This window comes from Hippocampus bargibanti, linkage group LG08 (assembly GCF_051943395.1).
Source record: "Hippocampus bargibanti isolate YZ-2025 linkage group LG08, ASM5194339v1, whole genome shotgun sequence".
Classification (NCBI taxonomy): Eukaryota; Metazoa; Chordata; class Actinopteri; order Syngnathiformes; family Syngnathidae; genus Hippocampus; species Hippocampus bargibanti.
In genome coordinates this window covers 12,511,530-12,535,959 of record NC_142741.1, presented here as the reverse complement: position 1 = coordinate 12,535,959, position 24,430 = coordinate 12,511,530, and the positions used below count along the sequence as shown (strand labels likewise).

General features: G+C 42.1%; 1 protein-coding gene and 1 pseudogene across 5 annotated transcripts in view; one reads left to right on the top strand and one right to left on the bottom strand.

Annotated features, from left to right (window-relative positions):
- crfb1 (cytokine receptor family member b1) overlaps positions 1-22,009 on the bottom strand; it is a 36,253-nt gene extending 14,244 nt beyond the window's left edge. The window contains exons 1-5 of one of the 5 annotated variants that reach the window (XM_089003343.1): positions 21,791-22,009; positions 13,273-13,354; positions 8,836-8,956; positions 3,246-3,412; positions 2,540-2,706 (exon numbers count right to left, since the gene is read on the bottom strand). In XM_089003343.1, the coding sequence (XP_088859469.1) occupies positions 2,540-2,706; positions 3,246-3,412; positions 8,836-8,956; positions 13,273-13,309 (492 nt within the window). In that variant the 5' untranslated portion in view covers positions 13,310-13,354; positions 21,791-22,009. Of the gene's footprint in view, positions 1-2,539; positions 2,707-3,245; positions 3,413-8,835; positions 8,957-10,468; positions 10,543-13,272; positions 13,355-21,790 lie in introns of all 5 variants that reach the window. The other 4 variants (XM_089003344.1, XM_089003345.1, XM_089003346.1 and 1 more) reach the window with 4 other exon arrangements.
- On the top strand, positions 13,743-17,227 carry LOC148894557 (general transcription factor II-I repeat domain-containing protein 2A pseudogene; annotated as a pseudogene).
- Positions 22,010-24,430: the final 2,421 nt, after the last annotated feature.

Sequence of the window (24,430 nt, the reverse complement as noted above, 5' to 3'; positions counted from 1 at the left end):
TCATAAAAATCACGAATGATCTTTTTATGGCAGCCGATGCCGGTTCACTCTCCATCTCATCCTTCTCGACCTGACCTCAGCATTTGACACCATTTCCCACCCTGTCCTGCTCGACAGACTTTCCACCCTAGGCATCACACATACCCCACTCCGCTGGTTTCATTCCTATCTCTCTGATCGCTCACAATTCATCCAAATCAACTCGTTCACCTCACGGTCCTCTCATGTGTCCTCTGGTGTGCCTCAAGGGTCTGTCCTGGGGCCACTTCTCTTTATTATCTACCTACTCCCTCTTGGCAATATTTTCCGTAAGTTTGGCATTCACTTTCACTGCTTCGCAGATGACACCCAACTCTACCTCTCCAGCAAACCCGACGCCTCTCTTCCACCTTCATCCCTCTCACTTTGCCTCTCAGAAATTAAATCCTGGCTTTCCTATAACTTTCTCAAGCTTAACAGTGACAAAACCGAACTTCTCCTTGTCGGTACCAAATCCACCCTCCACAAAACTAACAGTTTCTCTCTCACCATTGACAGTTCAACCGTGTCCCCCTCCCCTCAGGTCAAGAGCCTGGGTGTCATCCTCGATAGCTCACTATCTTTTCAGTCCCATATAAATAACATAACTCGGTCTCTGCTCCCAAACTCTGGAATTCTCTTCCACCCAACATCCGCAATATTGACTCTCTCCCTATTTTCAAGGCTCACCTCAAAACCCACTTGTTTAAAATTGCTTTCAATGTATAGTTCCATCTGCTATTTTATTATGTATCATTTTACTTATGGTTTTATTGTTATGTGCTTTGTTTTATTGTTTTTATTGTAAAGTGTCCTTGGGTGTTTTGAAAGGCGCTTGAAATAAAATGTATTATTATTAAAAATAACAAAACAAGCAAGGCACTTGCTGACAGCTGCCTACTCGGGTCATCTTGGAATTCTTTACACAGGTATGATTATATACCGCAACAAAATGCATTGGTGCAGCACCAATGCAAATGTGTAACATGTGAACACCCCTTAAGTTGGATCTCTTACCTCAATTTTGTTAGATTTCTTCCACAAGATCCTGAATTTAGCTTTGTAGATTGCCAGGATATCATTTCCCAACGACTTTCTGCCTTTGAACTCCCCCATTCCTCTATAATCTCAAACATTATCACCAAATCCAAGAACTCCTCCTGTCAACTCGACCCCCTCCCTACTATCCTTATAAAGTCCTGCTTACCCTCTCTTCTCCCATTTATTTCTACCATTATTCACTCCTAATTATCAACAGGAATTGTTCCTATCCCACTCAAAACCGCAGCTGTCACTCCAATCCTGAAAAAACCTGGCTCAGACCCAAACGATTTCAATAACTTACGTCCAATTTCCCACCTCCCATTCATCGCCAAAATTCTTGAAAAAACAGTTGTGTCCCAGCTTCACTCACACCTCACTCACAATAACCTGTACGAACAATTCCAGTCTGGTTTCCGCCCCCGCCACAATACTGAATCGGCTCTCATAAAAATCACGAATGATCTTTTTATGGCAGCCGATGCCGGTTCACTCTCCATCTCATCCTTCTCGACCTGACCTCAGCATTTGACACCATTTCCCACCCTGTCCTGCTCGACAGACTTTCCACCCTAGGCATCACACATACCCCACTCCGCTGGTTTCATTCCTATCTCTCTGATCGCTCACAATTCATCCAAATCAACTCGTTCACCTCACGGTCCTCTCATGTGTCCTCTGGTGTGCCTCAAGGGTCTGTCCTGGGGCCACTTCTCTTTATTATCTACCTACTCCCTCTTGGCAATATTTTCCGTAAGTTTGGCATTCACTTTCACTGCTTCGCAGATGACACCCAACTCTACCTCTCCAGCAAACCCGACGCCTCTCTTCCACCTTCATCCCTCTCACTTTGCCTCTCAGAAATTAAATCCTGGCTTTCCTATAACTTTCTCAAGCTTAACAGTGACAAAACCGAACTTCTCCTTGTCGGTACCAAATCCACCCTCCACAAAACTAACAGTTTCTCTCTCACCATTGACAGTTCAACCGTGTCCCCCTCCCCTCAGGTCAAGAGCCTGGGTGTCATCCTCGATAGCTCACTATCTTTTCAGTCCCATATAAATAACATAACTCGGTCTCTGCTCCCAAACTCTGGAATTCTCTTCCACCCAACATCCGCAATATTGACTCTCTCCCTATTTTCAAGGCTCACCTCAAAACCCACTTGTTTAAAATTGCTTTCAATGTATAGTTCCATCTGCTATTTTATTATGTATCATTTTACTTATGGTTTTATTGTTATGTGCTTTGTTTTATTGTTTTTATTGTAAAGTGTCCTTGGGTGTTTTGAAAGGCGCTTGAAATAAAATGTATTATTATTAAAAATAACAAAACAAGCAAGGCACTTGCTGACAGCTGCCTACTCGGGTCATCTTGGAATTCTTTACACAGGTATGATTATATACCGCAACAAAATGCATTGGTGCAGCACCAATGCAAATGTGTAACATGTGAACACCCCTTAAGTTGGATCTCTTACCTCAATTTTGTTAGATTTCTTCCACAAGATCCTGAATTTAGCTTTGTAGATTGCCAGGATATCATTGTTTGGTATCCTTGAGCTTTTATCAGCCTCTGGCAGAGATATGTTGATTTGAATGCAGTTGCCACATTCGGTCAGCGTTACTTTAGGAGGACCTATTATAGCTTGGAACAATAACAGAACATATAGTTACTTGTATTGCGTAATGGATTGCTTTTGCTCCTCTTTGAGATACAATAAAACCCTGATCGTGGACTTATCCAGGTCAGAGTGTGGGGACAGGATTTTAAGCAGGAAAGTCAGGCATCAGCTCCCATTTCAGACTGAAACAATAGTCTGAAAAGGGTGGAGTGCGCTCTCCAGGTCGGAAAATTAGGTCCTGTCCCAAGTGGAGACGTACAAGCATCTTGGAATCGTTTTCACAACAGTGTGCAATGATGCCGGGGCATTAACGGGTAACAAGTTGAGCTAAATGGCATAGTGAGGTGATGTGTTCTGGGATGTCTTATGACTAGCCTGGGAATGTCTTGGGATTCCTCTGGGTGAGTTGGACTAAGGGCCTGGGCTTCTCAACTCCGAATGAGTGGCGAACATGGATGGATTGTTAGTGACAAATATATTTTAACATAATGTATCATTGTTTTTATCCAGATAAGGCCAATACATTTGGTTGAAACATGCAGAAATGTTCACACTGACATACTTTGTTCAAATGGCGAGAAGGAGACTTCTTCAGACTCCGGAGACCAGGTTCCATTGTGGAATGCTTGGACAGTAAAATAATATCTATATTTGTCCAACTTCAGCTGTAAAGATGTTGCGGTTGTCATGTAATCATTCTGTGTTTTTTTCTCCTTTTCTCCGCTTAACCTGCACAAAAACATTTTCAATATTTTATTGCATGCTTTATGATTAAATAAATTAATAGCTGCCGTATTTTCTGCACTATAAGTTGCACCGAAAAAGCATTACATTATCTCAAAAGCCGACAGATGGTGCACTTAAAAATCCGATCCGCTTTATATGTAAGAATCATTACCCTTTCCCCAAAACTGATGCCTCAACAATGCATCATACGGTAAACAGGTAAATAAGCTTAATCTCCTCAACTTAATATTATTGTGAAGCTTAATAATAATGAGAACGGCATGATTTTAAAAACTTTCTTCTTCCCCATCCTTTTGAATAATAAGTCTAAATTACATTTAAGTTTGCCATGCCCCGTTTCAAATTGTGTGAAACTATGAGCAAAAGCCACTTGTCTTCTCAATGTAATACAAATAAAATGACAGAAAGGCAATGCAACACAATACCATTTATTCGAGTCCCATGGGGTCTACAACATGACAATGCATTGGAAAAAGATCTGCTACAATGATGAGAAGGATGAGTCCGTTATGTACCCTCAATAATTTATAACTACAGGTAACATCCGATTTACGACTGGTGCGAGTTACGACTACCCGCACTTACGACCACGACCACCAGACCCTTTTTTTATTCTACGGCTGGGACCACTCCGGTGAGTTCTGCAGCATGTTTGCGATGCATTTGGTAGAATAAAGACTCGAGATGTTCCTTCTTGTTTAGATTGAACAAGTAGGATGTTAATTTGCCGCAGCACAGAGAGCAACCCCTTTTTTCAGCATTGAGAACTATTTTTTTTATCGTTGTCAAAGAACCATATGTAGCGTTGTGGCTGTGTTGCCAGATCCGCTCAACATTCAGCATGCCTCATTTATCTTAACAGAGAATATTATAGCATTGCACAAAATAAGGAAACAAAATAACTGTTTCTTCACAAACGCGTACAACAATTTTGGCCAGCCAGCGCGTGGTGGTGTTGCACTACCTGTCACAATGGCACCGGCAAGGGAGAGTGTCCACCGACGCCGAGGCAGGTGGGGGTCGGCGCTCGGGTGGAGGGTCCCCCCAGATGCCAGCCTGGGCAAGAGCCGAGGCGGGTCGGCCGTCTGGATCGGCGCGACAAGAACACCGCGTCTGGCCAACACCACCACCGCCTCTTTGAGACTTTTTTCCTTTAGCGTCCGCCTAAATCTGAGCGTGTGTGTTGGGAGACCTTCTCTGGCTTCTCCGTTAGCAGGGAGAGCCATTTTTCAAAAGCGCATATGCGTGGGAAGCCGTGCGTATTTGGATTAGCAGAACGACGCAGTAATAAAAATTGATAATACCAAATATAAAATGATAAAAATGACACGAAAAGTTATATGATTTACAAATTAACTGTAAGCAATTTGGTATGTAAAAGTATTCAATAGAAAACGTTGCATAAAAACAACAGATTGCATTGTATACTATCCGGTAGTGTAAACGTCACATCGGCCATTTTGAATGGATCTCGACTTATGACCGTTTTGTCGGAACGGAACCCGGTCATAACTCGGATGTTACCTGTATACTGTATTGCACAGGTGTCAAAGTCAAGGCCCACGGGCCAAATCCGGCCCGCCACATGATTTTTTTTCGGCCCGCGAAAGCAAATCAAACTTGCTAAATTCCATGATGATTGCTAAAATCTGAGCCAAAATTTCATATTTTTGGATGTCAACCACAATAAAAGTCATTATTCTTGACTTCAGATTTGAAAACGAGTTATTCATTAATTTGCTGTGTGCTCTATATGTAATATTTGAAGGGATTTAAACATTCTAATGGGTTCCCCAAATTCATAACGGCCCTCAAGAGGAAACCATAACTACAATGTGGCCCGCGGCAAAAAATGACTTTGACACCCCTGCTGTATTGTATACTTCCGAACAACATTGGTAGGTTGAACCTGAAGTTTAATGTTTTAAGTGTAAAATACAATGTTAACATGTTCTTGAAAAGTTTTGTTAATTTTACGATGACAAACTAATGTACGCGTCATGAGTAATGTTCAACTTGGCGTGTAATTCAGCGATTGTGGTAAATTGACTATGTTTTCAACGTTCTTCGGCGAAGAGAAGGAAGGAGGGCCAATTCCTTTTGGGGGTCAAAGTCAGACGTAAAAATAATTTTTCCCTCACACCTTCCTGTTCTGGCAGCGCACAATCTGGTGCTACCATCCTTTCCCATTTCAGCAGTGCACATCCTGTGGCCCCTCTTTCTATTACGGCCGTGCAATCCTTACAGTAGCAACACTACCCTGCTCCTGCAGCACAGGCTCGACCTCCCCTTTCATTTTACTCGCTTGAAGCCAGTCACCTCAAGCACTCACAGCCCTTCTTCCAAACAGACCTGGGAAACATTCGTGGGTCTGAAAATACCCAATTCTCAAGCTTTCCTTCTTCCAGGTCTTCTACGGAGAGTTCTTCCTCAATTCGGGTCTCGCACTGAGTGGACTCTGTACCATAGAGGCGGGGTACTGTCGTGACTGGGACTTGGATTGGGCCTTTTATGCTGTCAGTTTCAATGGACCTTTGTATGGTCACTGAATGGTTCACTGAAGTCTCACAAAATTAGATATTCTGTGTTGAGCCAAAAAAAACAGATTCAATAAAGGAATGCAACAGTCAGTTAACATGGAAAGAACACATGGGAATATTAACATGTTAAAACATTCAGTGATTGTTAGAATGCGGGACAGCCTGTGAGGTGAGAGATGTAAATACGACATAAATCCAATTCCAAAGAGGAAGATATCAACACAAAGCTAACATGTACTGTATGTAACTGAAATATGAATTTTAAAAATTCTTTATTCCATTTTATCTCAAAAACACACGAGCCAGCGACTTTGAAAAGCAGTGACTAAACTCATTTACCTGGCTTAGGCATACATAGGGAGACATGCCAAAAGCACTGTACCCCAACACAGTAGGCAATTGCTGCTTCCCTTTTGAGACAGCCATCATACCAACTACAGCAAGGGTGTCAAAATCATTTTTTTTTTAAATCACGGGCCACAATATAGTTGAGATTTCCTCTCGAGGGCTGTTATGAATTTGGGTAAGCTATTAGAATGTTTCATCCTCTACAAATATTATATACAGACCACACAATAAATAGATGAATAACTGGTGTTCAAATCTGAAGTCAAGAATAATGACTGTTATTGTGGTGGGACAATTTGAAATTTTGGTTCAGACTTTAGCAAGCATCATGGAACTTGACATACTTTCGCGGGCCGGATAAAATGACCTGGCTGGCAGGTACGGCCCCCGGGCCTTGACTTTGACACTGTAAACCAGGGGTCACCAAACTATGGCCCGTGGGCCGTATCTGGCCCGTCAGCACGTTTGGCCCGCCCCCTCAACAATACCAGAGATGCTCTGAGATTTTTTTCCTATTTGGCCTCCGGGAAAAAAAAAATACAAGTCAAAGGTCGGTTTTCGATGATTATCTGTTCCTATTTTAATCAATGTAATCAATCTATGTTGTTTATAATCGTAATTGACCAATACAAACACACCTGCTCATAATAGAACGCGAAAGGAGTCGGTCACAATGCGACGCGACACAAGAAAGTGATGAATGAGGAAGTGGAGGGTGGTACATTCAGGTGCGCTCAGTTTGGTCCCGAACCTGTTTTGCAAGGCGAAATACGAGCAGACAAACTCAAAGCTAGAAAGTGGACTACTATCTCAGCAGACGCCAAGCTCAGCTGAACAAGGCATCCGTTCGGGCCAGCTTTCAGGTTGCTAAACTGATAGCAAGCAGCGGTAAACCTTTCACGGACGGAGAGTTTGTTAAGAAACGTATGGATATTGTCGCGGAGGAGGTGTGTCCCGAGGGGAAAGATGCATTTAATGCCGTAAATCTATCGGCGAGTACACCAGACGCGGTGAAGAAATCGGGAGTAATGTATATGCCCAGCTGCAGCAGAAGACGAAAGAATGTGACTTTTTTTCATTAGCCCTGGATGAGAGCACGGACGTGCAAGACACAGCGCAACTGCTCATTTTTATTCGTGGAGTTAGCGCAAAGTTTGAGATATGCGAGGAGCTGGCAGACCTCCAAAGTCTCAAAGGGACTACAACGCGAGAGGATATTTTTGACCAAGTGTACCAAACCATGGAGAAGTTGGACCTGAGTTACAGAACTGTGATGTTCTGAAAGACGCATGCAAGCCCAACAGTCTCATTGACTTCTATGCCGCCCTCCCAAACGACACATATCCAAACATCAAAAAACAAGCAATGAAAATGTCCACAGATTTTGGCAGCACATATATCTGCGAGAAAACCCTTTCTCGCATGAAACTGCTGAAATCAACGATGAAATCAAGATTGACAGATGAACATTTGCATCAGTGCTTGACACTGGCTCTAACTAGAATGGAACCGGATATTCAACTTCTCACCAGACGACATACATAGGTAAGCTCACTTTTCTGACTTGAATGAGTCATTCTGAGCATGAACAAATATAATCATAATAACATCTACTGGGATAAAATCCATCTTTACAGCCATACTGGTAGTGAAATGTATTGTGCTGTGTATGTGCTGTATCACATAGTTCACTTTCTCAACCTGCTTCCGTTGTCGTTTTCACAGGGAAGTTGATGAGAGAGAGCTGCAAACAGCGGTGTCTACAAGCCTACTGGAACCTACAAAAGGATTATAAGGAAGGAACACAAGAACTTTAAGAGACTGCCTATATGTGTTAGAGAGATTCTGCTCTGACAACTGAGCTGAACTTTTATCTGTTACGATTGTGCATGGCACAACAGAAAGTTAATGTTTTTTCTGTGAAGAACTCAGAGAGGGTTATTCAGTTATTATTTATTTAATTAATAGTGTTATTATTTGTTTCCTGACTTTTTCTGTAACGAACCTGGAAAGGGTTATTTGGTTATGTGTGGCTTTCTGGAAAACAATCACATTTTTAAGCTCCTCTACGATCATCACACTTTTTCTGTTCCAATCTGACACTGGCCCCCCATCAGAGAAGGGAAAAGTTATGTGGCCCTCACACGAAAAAGTGTGAGGACCCCTGCTGTAAACTATAGGCTGGACACATTATAAAGACAGAAGGAAGGTGATCACCACTGACAAAGAAGCAGGGATAAACAGCATATTAAAGATGGTAGTACCAAAAACACTAAATTACTAAAGTTACAACAACTAAAATACTGTAATATAGCTATGAAAAAACTAGAATGGGTGATAGAGATAATTAATGGTCATAGACCATTCGAACAAAAACGTCTAGGATGAAATGCTTCCTTGCAACACAAAGAGACATTTTTAAACGAGTTGTAAACTTTTCTTGCAGCTTTCACTTCCTTGAAAGTCTATTTTAGTTGTTTTGGAGTTGTGATAAAATATGATGGATGGGGAATTTACCTTGAAAAGACCTTGTACTGTACACCTGGTGGGGTGGCAGGCCCAGCATCCCAATGCAGGATGTGAAGGAAGTTAACTGAGTTAACAGACACGTTTGATGGCACAGGGAGTATACCAAACACTGTGCAAAAGATAATAATGGCAGTGTTAATGCTGAAGAATGTTTTACCAAAACACACAATTTAAAAAAAAAAAAAATATGATTTTGGTTTTTATGTTGAAAATCTGAAGGTTTCAAGTTCTTAAAATTCATTCATTCATCTATCTTCCTGTCCGCTTTATCCTCACGAGGGACTCGGGGGGGGGGGGGGGGGGGGTGCTGAAGCCTATCCTAGCCGTCTTCGGGCACTCGGCGGGGGACACCTTGAATTGGTTGCCGGCCAATCACAAGCATACAGAAACAAACAACCATTCACTCACACACGCACATCAAGGGAAAATTTCGAGTGTTGTATTCTGCCCTGTATGTTTTTGGTATATGTGGGAGGAAATCCAGAGGAACCGGAGAAAACCCACACGAGGAGAACATGCACATCCACACAGGGAGGCCGGAGTGGGATTTGAACTAAAATCTGCATGCACAATGAAGTCAGCGTGCTAACTACTTGACTACCGGGCCACCTAGTTATTAAAATCTGTCATATATATATATATATATATATATATATATATTTCTTCTTCTTCTTTTCCTTTCGGCTTTCAGCGAATCAATGTCCTCCATCTATCCCAGTTTTGTGCATCCTCTTCTCCCACACCAGCTACCTTCATATCCTCTTTGACCACATCCATAAACCTCCTCTTCGGTCTTCCTCTCGGTCTCCTGCCTGGCAGTTCAAGACTAAGCATCCTTCTCCTGATATTGTCACTCTCTCTCCTCTGGACATGTCCAAACCATCTCAGTCTGGCCTCTCTGACTTTCTCTCCAAAACCTCTAATATGAGTTGTCCCTCTAATGCACTCATTCCTGATCCTATCCAACCTGGTCACTCCCAAAGAAAACCTCAACATCTTCAGCTTTGCTACCTCCAGCTCTGCTTCCTGTCTTTTCTTCAGTGGCACTCTCTCCAGTCCAAACATCATAGCTGGTCTCACCACGGTTTTATAAACTTTTCCTTTCATCCTAGCTGAAACCCTTCTATCACACATCATACCTGACATTTTTCTCCAGCCGCTCCAGCCTGCCTGGACACGCTTCTTCACCTCTTTTCCACACTCTCCATTGCTCTGGACAGTTGACTCCAAGTACTTAAAATCCGCCACCTTCTTTATTTCGTCTCCCTGTAGCATCACTCTTGCACTTGGATCCCTCTCATTCACACACACATATTCCGTCTTGCTGCGACTGATCTTCATTCCTCTCCTTTCCAGGGCATATCTCCACAGCTCTAGTTTCTCCGCCACCTGTTCCCTGTTCTCGCTACAGATCACAATGTCATCTGCAAACATCATGGTCCAAGGAGATTCTTGTCTAATATCGTCTGTCAGCCTGTCCATCACCATAGCAAACAAGAAGGGGCTCAGAGCTGACCCCTGGTGGAGTCCCACCTCCACCTTGAATACCTCAGTCATACCGACAGCGCACCTCACAACTGTCTTACAGTCATGATACATGTCTTGTACCGCTCTAACATACTTTTCCGTCACTCCAGACTTCCTCATGCAATACCACAGCTCTTCTCTGGGCACAGTCGTACGCTTTCTCCAGATCTACAAAGACACAATACAATTCCTTCAGCATTCTTAAAGCAAACATTGCATCTGTCGTACTCTTTTTTTGGCATGAAGCCATACTGCTGCTCACAAATGTTCACTTCTGCTCTTAGTCTAGCTTCAACTACTCTTTCCCAGAGTTTCATTGTACCACTTTATTCCTCTGTAATTAGAACAACTCTGCACATCTCCTTGTTCTTAAAAATGGGGACGAGTACACTTCGTCTCCATTCAGGCCTCTGTTCACCTTCTAAGATCTTGTTGAATAACCCATATATATCTCATCTCATCTCATTTTCCGTACCGCTTATTCCTCATTAGGGTCGCGGGGGTTGCTGAAGCCTATCTCAGCTGTCTTCGGGCACGAGGCGGGGGACACCCTGAATTGGTTGCCAGCCAATCGCAGGGCACACAAAGACATACGACAGTCACTCTCACACTCACACCTAGGGACAATTTGGAGTGGTCATTCTGCCTGCCATGCATGTTTTTGGAATGTGGGAGGAAACCGGAGGATCCGGAGAATCCCCACGCGGGTCCGGGGAGAACATGCAAACTCCACACAGGGAGGCCGGACCGGGACGCGAACCGGCGACCTCTGCACTGTGAAGCCGGTGTGCTAACCACTCGACTACCGGGCCGCCCACATATATATATATATACACAGTAAAGTCTCGTTATATCGATATTCAAGGGAGTCCGAAAAAATATCGATATAACCGGGACTATCGTTATATCCGACCCTGTTTGCATGTAATTTTCTCCATGCGTGCATAGAAATAGTATCGATATAACCGGGACTATCGATATATCCAATATCGATATAACGAGACTTTACTGTATATACACACACAGTAAAGTCTCGTTATATCGATATTCTCGGGAGTCGGAAAAAATATCGATATAACCGGACTATCGATATATCCGATCCTATATATATCCGATCCTATATATATATATATATATATATATATATATATATATATATATAGTGAGACCTCAACTTACGAACGCCATTCATATGAACGTCAAATTTATGAAAATTAAGCCTTATAATAGGCACTATTTTCATAATACACACCCACCACGGCCGGTCCATCAAGCACATGACCTTCGGATCTGGCGGAAGTGATCTTCGGCTGTAGCACACGATCGAACAACGCTCCAGCCGGCGCTACTTTCCATACCCCTTCTCATTGAATGCACACGTCGATCGCCTACTTGGAGCTTTTTGCTGATAATTTTACTATTATGGTACCGGAAAATAAACACCACAGGCTCGTGTTCAGCCTCAGTTCAAATGTGGTGCGTTACTATGAATAAATTGAAGAAACTACCAGCCGTACACGTCTACTCTCCTCTGTTTGTTTGTCCTCCAAGACTTGGGGTGCGTTCAGGTTCGAGAATAGCGCACGACTTCTTATAACTCTAGGCTGTTCGGAAAGCATTGTCTAACTGAATGAGCGGTGACAAACACTTGCCAACGTTTTTGTGTTGCTACACTTGAACCCCCTGTCAAGATGCGATAGAAGTGATTGTGAGTCATGTGTCATGGTAAGCCAATCAGAGCTAGTGTTTTCACACACACCGGAACAGCGTGTCAATAGTCACGCTAAACTGTCACGTGCGAGTTGACAGCTCGGGCGTGGCTGCCGCTGCCCACACTTCAATTTCATTTCATTTCAACCAGTCACTGTCACCTCACCAGTGACATGATTACGACAAAAGTGAATCGCTATGTCCTGTGCTCCAAAAGTTTTCTTGTGCTCCAAAAGTTTGCTTTGCACGAGGTGATTGTTATACGCGAGTGTGCCATTTTATTCGCCCCGCCCGCCTGCTTTTGTCGCGTTTTATTCCGCGTCCGTGGAATCATCGGACTCGCGCCTTTTGTTGTCATAAAATCTCTGCCAGCACCTACGGGACTCGAAGTGAATGCAAATGACATCGAGGAGCTTGTTGCTGACCATAATGAGGTCATCAACACAGAGTTTATTGAACAGTTCCATTCAGAAAAGGCTATAAGAATCATCAACATGATGAATGATAATGTGATGCCTCAGTTTCGTAAGACCTTACAAGTCAGAAAGCAACAGGTGTCAATTAAGAGCCATCAATGGCCATCACAAATGTAAATAAAGTGACTTTATTATAAGTGCAGTATATTTCTTTCATTACAATACAATAGCACATTTATTATACATAGGATAAGGTTGGTTGTGTGTAGTTTTAAGGCTTATTTAGTTGAAAAGTATATTTTATGGAAACCCGGGAACGGATTATTCCCATTTTAATGGTTTCCTATGGGATATTTTTTTGAGATACACACTTTTCGCCTTACACACTCTGTCTGGGAACCAATTAAGTTCGTAAGTTGAGGTCTCACTATATATATATATATATATATATATATATATATATATATATATATATATATATATATATATATATATACACAGTAAAGTCTCGTTATATCGATATTCAAGGGAGTCCGAAAAAATATCGATATAACCGGGACTATCGATATATCCGACCCTGTTTGCATGTAATTTTCTCCGTGCGTGCATAGAAATAGTATCGATATAACCGGGACTATCGATATATCCGATATCGATATAACGAGACTTTACTGTATATATATATATATATATATATTATATATATATATATATATATATATATATATATATATATTATGGACGGATGGTCAGACAGACATATTTTACTCACCAGACTCAAGCAGGAACATCAAAATTACACAGTTCATCTCGGTATGCGCTTAGGCTGTTGTTGTCATTCTGGAAGGAATGCACTTTTAAACAAAAGGTGTAAAGCACAATCAGTATGATACAGCCCTAAGCTAATTTTCCTTAAACTTGAAATATCAAAAGAACAAGAATGTAATACAGTAAAGTCTCGTTATATCGATATTCAAGGGAGACAGAAAAAATATCGATATAACCGGGACTATCGATATATCCGACCCTGTTTGCATGTAATTTTCTCCGTGCGTGCATAGAAATAGTATCGATATAACCGGGACTATCGATATATCCGATATCGATATAACGAGACTTTACTGTAGTTATTGATTACTGTATATGTATGTACAACTAAGATATCGCAATAACATCGCTATCATGCTCAATTCTGTATGTGTACGTATTCCTCTGAATAAGTAAGGATATTGTTCAAATCTAAATCGCTATACAGTACTGTGGATATTATGTTTTTTATTGCACTACCATATCTGAGATAAATCGATGGAATTACACATTTTTGAGGGTTGTAATTTGTTAGGCTTCTTGTAATGTTAGTCTGATTCGCCATGATTGATCATAATTTCCATGGATTCCAATCATTATTTCACAAATGTTGTCAACTGCAAATAACTCCTAAAATTGAGATATTTGTCCCTTACAATGTATATTCACAATTTATGGAGTGGTCCATCGATGAAAAGGTTTCTTCAGCCGCCATCTGTACTTCTTTGAAGGTGTCGGACGTTTTACTTCTTATCCAAGAAACTTCGTCAGCAAACTAAAGTGTTACTGGTAGTTTAGTACAGACCTGGGCAAATTACGGTCCGCGGGCCACATCCGGCCCTTTGTACGTCCCTGTCCGGCCCGCGTGAGGCCAATCATAAACGCCATAAATTAAACAAAAAAATGATTTAACTTGTATTTTGAAAAGCGTTAGGTCATTACGTATGCAGGACGTAGACTCTACGTATTACGTGTATATGCGCGAGAGTCTTACGTGTATACACGGAAGTGAGTGAAGGCGATTCTGTTCGCCAGGTTACCCTCAAGGCTCAAGATGTCGGCACACCCCAAGAAAAGAAGTTGATAACGAATGCCGTATTTTCAACAAGACATGGACTGCCAAATATTTCTTTACAGAAATTAAAGGTAAAGCAGTGTGCTTAGTCTGTGGTACACAGGTTGCTGTGTTTAAAGAATATAATTTGAATCACCACTACACGACCAAGCATGAAGATAAATACAGAAATCTGTCTGGTAAAGAGCGTGCAAGGGTGTCTGATGCATTGCTTGCAAAACTACAAACCCAACAAGGATGTTTCACTAAACTTCACACTCCCAGAGATGAAGCCGTCAAGACAAGTTATGTCATTTCTCACAAAATCGCCAGAAAAAGTAGGGCATTTTCCAACGGAGAGTTTATTAAGAAGTGTTTATTGGACTCTGCTGCGCTGATGTGCCCAGAGAAAAAGGGCGCGTTTGAGAACGTTTCACTCTCCTGACGCATTGTAACGAGGCGGATTGAGGACATCGCGGGAAACTTAGAGCTTCAGCTGAAGAACAGAGCGGCCGACTGACTTTTTTTCTCTGGCTTTGGATGAGAGCTGCGATGTACGTGACACCGCCCAGCTGCTCATCTTCTTACGTGGGATAACCGCAGACTTTCAAATCACGGAGGAGTTGGCAGCCATGCAGTCAATAAAAGGGACAACCACTGGTGATGACTTGTTCAGAGAGGTAAATGCATGTATGGCCATGTTAGGACTGAAATGGGACAAGCTTGCAGGTGTGACAACAGATGGTTGTCCAAATCTAACCGGGAAAAATGTTGGACTTTTAAAGAGAATGCAGGATAAAGTGACAGAAATGAACCCTGATGAGAAATTGACATTTTTGCATTGTATCATACACCAGGAAGTGTTGTGTAAGACAGTGTTAAAAATGAAACACGTCGTTGATGCTGTCACTAAAATAGTTAATTTCATCAGAGCGAGAGCTTTAAATCACAGACAGTTTGTTGCTTTGTTGGAGGAAAATGAGGCTGAACATGGTGACATAAGCTATCACTGCACTGTTAGGTGGCTCAGCCTTGGCAAGGTTCTGAAAAGTGTCTGGGACCTGAGAGACCAGATTCAGGAGTTCTGTATTCAGAAAGGTCATGACGTCCCAGAACTTTCAGATAACGACTGGTTGGCAGACCTCGGATTCGCTGTGGATGTGACTGCACTAATGAACGAACTAAATGTCAAAATGCAGAGCAAGGGCCTTTTTGTGCATGAGATGTACAGTGCAGTGAAGGCTTTCATGAGAAAACTGCAGCTTCTCTCAAGCCAAGTGAAGGTCAACATTCTGACCCACTTGCCAACACTTAAGGAAGCCAAAAGATCAGGTGATCACCTCCCAAAGTACTCAACCACGTTAGAAGCATTGCATGCAGAGTTTTCAAGGCGATTTCAAGATTTCAAAACTCTTGATAGTGAAACGCACATGGTTTCTTCTCCCTTCAACTGCAGTGTGGATGATGCACCAAGTGAAGTTGAGATGGAACTCATTGATCTGCAGTCTGACACACTTCTGGCAGATCACTTCAAGTCAGTCTCACTGCTGGACTTTTACTCCGCCCTTAAAGAGGAGAATTTTCCACACCTGAGGAGGCATGCTCAGAGGATCCTAGTCCTCTTTGGATCTACCTATCATTGTGAACAGACATTCTCAGTTATGAAGTTCAACAAATCCAAACACAGATCCTCTATGACTGATGACCACCTCTCAGCTGTCCTTCGGATAGCCACTTCAGACATTCCGCCAGATTTCAATGCCCTTGTTCAAGCCCAGAACAGACTGGATTATTCTCACTGAAGAGGTAACATAAGGTGGAAAACATTACAAGTTATTGTTTGTGGATATTAACAAGTTAAAAATAAATTGCACTGGTTCAATAATTGTTTTTCTTATTTAACCAATACACCACAATTCCACATAACCTAATATAAATATTTTAAGAGTGCTTTATTCTTCTGATTATCAGTACCAGCTATTCAAAATATTTAATTTGAGAATTTACAATGAAAGAAAGTTGGTGGCCCTCTGACACAATTCAGGTTTCTCATGCGGCCCCTGATAAAAATTAATTGCCCACCATACACATACAGTAAAGTCTCGTTATATCGATATCGGATATATCGATAGTCCCGGTTATATCGATACTATTTCTATGCACGGACGGAGAAAATTACATGCAAACAGGGTCGGATATATCGATAGTCCCGGTTATATCGATATTTTTTCGGACTCCCTTGAATATCGATATAACGAGACTTTACTGTATATACAGTGAGACCTCAACTTACAAACACCTCAACTTACAAACGTCAAATTTCTGAAAATTAAACCTTATAATAAGCACTACTTTCATAATAAACACCCACCACGGCTGTCGGAGTGATCTTCGGCGGAAGCACACGACCGAACAGCACCAGAGGTTAAGCTACCAACAGTCCTTATGGAAGGTGACTCTCCTCCCATAAGCCATCAACGACCATCAAAAAGGTAAATAAAACTTTATTTTACAGCACAGTTTATTTCTTTAATTACAGTCGTCATGTAATGCGCCTCTCTTTCCAAACAGCAATTCCCTTTGACCTTCGACCATTCCATCAAGCCATCAATGACCATCACAAATGTAAATAAAGTGACTTTATGATACAATGCAGTGTATTTCTTTCAATACAATAGCACATTTATTATACATAGAATAAGGTATGTTGTGTGTAGTTTTAAGGCTTATTTAGTTGAAAAGTATATTTTATGGAAACCCGGGAACGGATTATTCCCATTTTAATGGTTTCCTATGGGAAATGTTTTTTTGAGATACACACTTTTCGCCTTACACACTCTGTCTGGGAACCAATTAAGTTCGTAAGTTGAGGTCTCACTGTATATATATATATATATATATATATATATATATATATATATATATATATATATAAGCGGCTGGATAGCTCAGTTGATAAGGCATCAGTTTGCCATGTGGGAGACCCCACTTGTGGCAGAGAAAATGAGCACAAAAAAAAACATCATCCAGTGTGGGTCCTTGGGCAAGACCCTTCACGCTAATGCCTACCTCATACAATGATGAGAGACAATAAATGGAATGACATGCCGGCTCAGACGTCGCCCGGCCAAACAAGGTCTGCGTCAGGTGCTGGGGAACCAGAGCACCTTGATGAAAAATGGGCTACTGGAACAAAGCGGAGCTGGACGAGATGCGATAACATGGCTCTGTTGGAATGCTACTACTCAAGCAACCCTAGTCAGAGGGGTTACATGCGGAGAATGGGGGCTGAATGGTTCCTTCGAAACCCACAGTCACGGTTGACCACGAAACAACTAGTAGCTCAGTGTTCCAATATCCGCAAACAGCAATTGCTATCACAACTTGAGATTGATGAGGTACAACACAAATTCCGAGGTGAAGGGCCCCAGGCTGCCACATCAGAGGAAGAGGTTCAACCAGAGATTGGGAGGCAAGCCCCAATGAATGATGAGATTGGGAAGCCAGCCCCAATGAATGAAATGCTGAGCGAGGCAGCAACTGACCTGAGAGATAAGATCATGGCAAAAATGAAAACTGGGCAACTAAGAAACCGAATACAACGGCTATGTGAAGTACCACCTGAAAGTCTCATGGAAACTGTGAATGAATGATGAGATTGGGAAGCCAGCCCCAATGAATGAAATGCTGAGCGAGGCAGCAACTGACCTGAGAGATAAGATCATGGCAAAAATGAAAACTGGGCAACTAAGAAACCGAATACAACGGCTATGTGAAGTACCACCTGAAAGTCTCATGGAAACTGTGAATGCAGCACTGAGAACGATCCCGACCGGAACGATCACGGAAACCAATGAGCTGATATACACCTCAGCATCAGTGATCCTAGCGATGCTTGGCTACAAGAGCAACCATGAGAGCCACGAGATTCATTACCCACCATGGAAAAGACGGTTGGAGGCTAAGATCAAGGCGGCTCGGAAAGATGTGAGTCAATTGACGGAGATCCAGAGAGGTGTGAATAAAAGGTCAATACCCAAGAGGTACATGCAGATAACCATACCTGAAGCACTCGAAACTGCCAAACAAAGGCTCCAGGCCTTGTCCAGTCGCCTAAAGAGGCCAGAAGAATAAACAGGCTGTTCGCAACACAACCCGCGAAAGTGTACGCTCAGTGGCAGGGTTCTAACAGCAGAGCAGACCCTCCAAGGCTGGAAACTGAAAGATACTGGAAAGGCATATGGGAGAAGGAGGTTGCACGTAACAGCAGGGCACAATGGCTGGTGACTCTGAAAGAGGAGCACAGCCACCTCCCTGAACAGAACCCAGTTACCATCACAGCGGCAGATATACAAGGAAGAGTCTCAGGTATGAAAAACTGGACAGCACCAGGCCCGGATATGGTCCACACCTACTGGCTAAAGAAACTCACAGCTCTCCACGAGCGCCTAGCAGCACAAATGAACCAGTTGCTGATGGATGGGACTCACCCAGGATGGCTAACCAAAGGGCGAACAATCCTGATCATAAAGGATTCCTCAAAGGGTGCAGTTCCTTCCAACTATCGTCCAATAACCTGTCTCTCCACAACATGGAAGCTCATGTCAGGCATCATTGCGGCTAAGATAAGTGGACACATGGAACAATACATGAGCAAAGCACAGAAAGGCATTAGTAGAGATACTCGAGGTGCCAAACATCAGCTGCTGGTTGACAGAACAGTCGCTTAAGACTGCAGGTCCCGACATACCAACCTGTGCACAGCTTGAATTGATTACAAGAAAGCATATGACTCGATGCCACACACATGGATCACTGAATGCTTGGAGTTGTATGAGGTCAACAGGACCCTGAAAGCCTTCGATGCAAACTCGATGAGGATGTGGAAAACCACACTTGAAGCCAATGGCAAGCCACTAACGCCAGTGTCCATCAAATGTGGCATGTATCAAGGTGATGCACTCTCTCCACTGCTGTTCTGCATAGGACTGAACCCCGTCAGCCAGATAATCGCCCAAGACAGGCTGTACTTCTTCCCCCCGTCGCGCGGAACGCCGCTCGACACTGGGCCGGGGTGCGCCCGGATGATGGGGGCACCCTCTCCAGTTACCTACACCGCATTCGTGTCAAGACTCGGTGCTAATTTTTAGTTCGCTGACGAAGCCTCTTGGATAGGAGGCGAAACGTCCGAAACCTTCACTTTTGTACAGATGACGGCTGAAGAAACCTTCTCATCGATGGACCACTCCTGTACGACTGAGAGCTTACACAGACGTATCCTTCTGAAACTGAAACTTTTTGAGGTCATTTTGAAGTAGTTTTGGGACACTTTAAGTCATTTTTATTGGTGTTTTTCATTTGACTAAAAATATCAGCCTGTGTGTTCTGGGTACTTTAGATGTTAGAAAAAAATTCTAATGTCAGTTAGGAAACAAAAAAATGTTATCGGTTGGCCTTTAAAGGACAACCGATAACATTTTTAAAGGACAACCAACGCCTCCGGACAAGTTGTGTCCATAATTTGTAAAATCGCTTCAAATGACTTCTACTGAGTGTATTTTACAAAGATTCCACCGCATATAGCTATATTTTACGTTTTAAGACTCGCGCTGAATCTTCCGGAAGTCTTGTTTTTGAGTTGGTGACGAGTCGTCACGTCACGGAAGGAACGCCCCTGACCGAGAAAAGACACACTGTAGCAGTCCTTTCATCACGTCAATGCATTTTGCGGTACTTTGTTTGGTCTGACAACTTTGTGTTGATCCGTGTTGATGATGAAATTAGAAGGAAAACACAAAAATAACGCAATTGTGAATCGTTGTGTGTTGCACCGAGCAACTATTTGAGATTGCGCTGACAAAAATTCCAAAGAAAAAACTCAGCCCATTTCCACGGAGGTTTGTCGCTATCTTCTGCCTTTTTTGGGTGCCACGTTTCCCCCCCAGCTACCTCAAAATGACACGGAATAAATTATTTAATCGATTGCAAACATGTATGCTTTCCTCTTCAGAACTATTTGAATCATATTCATAACTGGATGAGTAACAAGAAAGCATCTTCTCCGAATCTGAAGCCATCGTTTTGATTTTCGAGCAAGGCAAGACGTGTTGGCGTGACACCACGAACAAGGGGGCGGGACCTTCTGAAACTGACCACTTCCGGTTTCAATTTGAAGTAGTTTTTAGACACTTTAAGTCATTTTTATTGGTGTTTTACATTTGACTAAAAATATCATACTGCGTGTTTTGGGTATTTTAAATGCTATAAAACGTTTTAGGAAACATTAGGAAGCAGTTAGGAAACAAAAAAAGTGGTGTCGGTTGTCCTTTAAGAGACAAACAACACACACCTAAAATTAAACACACCTCAAAAAGTAACATTTGATTTACTTTTCATTGAGACGGTCATACATTTGAGCGTTTTCACTCATTTTAAACTTTCGTAATATTTGTCGAGAAAATGTTTTATAATATGTCTGGAATCGTCTTTAGATTTGTCTTTTACTGCTGGTATCATGCAATTAACAAATCTATTCAATTTACACGCATACTATTCAGTAATGCAAAGACAATTCCAAATAACAGTAGCTACTAAATGCTGGAGTATTAAAGGACAACCGACATCACTTTTTTGTTTCTTAACTGACATCAGAAAAACGTTTTATAGCATCTAAAATACCCAAAACACGCAGTATGATATTTTTATTCAAATGCAAAACACCAATAAAAATGACTTAAAGTGTCCAAAATCTGCAAAAAATTGAGCTGTGAATTGGGCATTTTCAGAAAGTCCCGCCCCCAGTTCATGACATCACGCCAAGACGTCTTGCATTGCTGAAGAATCAAAACAATGGCTTCAGATTCGGAGAATATGCTTTCTTGTTACACATCCAGTTATGAATATGATTCAAATAGTTCTGAAGAGGAAAGCATACATGTTTGCAATCGATTAAAGAAGTCCTTCCGTGTCATTTTGAGGCATCTGGACTGCAATGTAGCGTCCCAGAAAAGAGGTACAAAATGGCAACCGAGCTGTTGTGAGGAATTAATCAGCCCGTTTCCACAGGCTGATAAATTCCTTCCATGGAGCTTGGAAACCGTCTTCTGGCGGCTTTTGGGTGCAACACGAGGTTTTCGGACCAAACAAGTACAGCAAAATACATTGACGTGATGGAAGGACTGCTACAATGTGTCTTTTTTTCTGTCGGGGGCATTCCTTTAGAGACGTCACGTACGGACTCGTCACCAACCCGAAAACCAGACTTCCTGAATATTCAGCACGAGTCTTAAAACGTAAAATATAGCTATATGCGGTGGAATCTTTGTAAAATACGCTCAGGTGAAGTCATTTGAAGCCATTTTACAAATTATGGACACAACTTGTCCGGAGACGTCGGTTGTCCTTTAATGTGTCAATAATGTTCACTCACCTTCTTGACGAAGAACCAATACTATCTCTTTTCGTCGTAAAGATTCGGAAAAACAGTATTACTCTTAGCGGTTCAATAATTGCATTATCTTACTCAAAAGCAAACCGGAGACCAAAAACTGAACATCGTAATGCCCACACTTAACTGTTTGACCGAAAATACAAGCTTGTGGAGGCGATTGCCAAGAAACAAGCTTGCTTTTTCGCTTCTGTGACGAATTTCCGCAGTAAAAATCCACCCGTCTTTATCCAGGCGACCACTTCCTTTTACGTTTTCAAAGTAAAATATTAGGGGACTGACCTCATGGTCGGGAGTCAAACTCATTCATACTGTGGGGCACATACGGCCTCGATCAGTGACGTGCAGTCGGGGAGGTAGGTGTCATCATGGAAATATCAAATGAAAAAATAAATTAAACAGTTAAATGTATTTAGTGATTTTTACTTTAAAGTTCTTGTCCATTTAACTTCACCGTTTTTGGATTTTTTTTTCAAAATCGCTGAATTTTCACATTTACCGTTCAAATACTAAGTCGAGACGAGCGGTGAGGAAGCAGCCGGCTGAGCCTCAACATAGATTGCGCAATCACTGTGGTAACTCTGCTGGCTTGCTCTGCAGTCAGACCGCATTGCTGTCCTTCTGCATATCGCTATTAAAGAGTTGAAACATGTTTAATATATGAACTGAATTTCTACAGTTTAGCTGGTGTATATAATGTACAGTCACTGTACATTATAAAAACTGTACTACAGTGTTTATTTTGTTTTATTTTTATCAAAACTGTGCGTAGGTGAGGCACACAGTTCTCCTGCCTCATGACAGGGGGCGCTTGTCATTCCAGAGATACTTGCGACTCCACGGCTGCAGAATAATAGAATTAGGGACAGCAAGTAAAGTGCAACCCTCCAGTCGTATTTTCGTGTTGCTTGGCCTCATTTTCAGAATGGAGGATTACATATATAAATTGAAAGAATTTTCTCAACTGGACTTTCAATTGAAGCAGGAGATAATAACTAAAGGAAGACCAACACCGGAGCTAAAATGGACAGAATACTCACTCTTTTTAGACGGACTGGTACACACGAAAAGGCTGGCTGTGTGGACGTCAAGAAACCGCCTTTTCTGCTTTTCCTGCCTTCTGTTCTCAACCTATGACAATGTCTGGACTCAAATGGGATATTGCGACCTAAACAATTTACAACGGAGCCTCATAAAACATGAGCGGTCGACCGCGCACATCCAAAGTCAAATCGCGCTAAAAACATTCGGGATGTCCAGGATCGACTTGGCTTTGGATGAACAGCGAAAACTCAACATCAGCATCCACAATGCTAAGGTAAAGGAGAACCGGGAGATTTTAAAAGATCTCATCAATGCCACCTGCTTCCTTGCCAAACAACAGCTGGCATTTCGTGGACATTATGAAAGTAAAGGCTCTGCTAATCGTAGGCAACTATGTTGAACTATTACATGCTTTCGCTGCGAAAGATGACTGGCTAGCGAGACATTTGGAGACATCCACTGTATTTTCTGGCCTGTCAAACAGACACTTTAAGTCATTTTTATTGAATGATTTAATTGAAGCAGTTGGTGATGTCATTAGAAATGACGTTAAAAAGGAGATCGGCGCAGCCCCATTTGTTGCTGTAGAAGTAGATGAGATTGTCATTCTCAGCACTGAAAAGACTGAAAACATACAGTCGGAACAGGACTGATCAAGCACGACTTTCTTCACTGGAAGTGATCTCCATTGAGACAGAGAGACTTTTAAAACTGAAGAAAGATAAGGAAGGCTTCTACAAAGAAGTTATTGATGCCTTTCTTCAGAAGGAGCAGCACATGGACTTCATTTACAAGTAAAGGTAACACGATAATACCGTTTTTTAAATTATTTTTTTTCTATGCTACAGTTTCTATATATAAAGAATGCTGACATGACATTTTAAACAAAACATGTTAACTGTTGCAGATCCAATGGTGAATAAGCTACTCTGTAGAGTTCATGTTTGTAAATCTGACTATGATGACGTCAGTGCCTCACCAGCCATGAACCTCACCGCACGTCACTGGCCTCGATAGATGTCAAGTGGGGCGGCCCATTAAAATTATACCATATTCTGCAATAAATAACAAACCTAATATGTCTTTCCTATGTTTTGGTTTAACGAAGCACAAAAGCACAATAGCATTAGGAAAATGAAACTTTTCATGAAGCACCTTAGATTCCCTGAGACCAGACATGGTCAAACTACGCCCTACGGGCCACATAGACTTTTTAATCCGGCCCGCCGAACTTGTCCAAAGTATATTAAAAGCCTCCTTTTTCCACCTTTCTCTGAAATGCCCACGTTTCTCCAATAGATGGTGCACTCAAAACACATTGACCGTTGTTGGAGTGGCCATTAAGCCCTTCTGTGAAAATGAGTGGACCAAAGAGAAGGAAAGTGGACACTACAGCGAATGCCGAGTGTTTAATAAGGAGTGGACAACAAAATACTTCTTCATTGAAGTCCGATCAACGGCTGTATGTCTGATATGCCAAGAAGCTGTTCCGGTTTTCAAAGAGTACAATAGCAGCCGTCATTTTGCCACAAAGCATGCAAACTATGCTAGCAAGCAGTCAACACATGAATGGGCGGC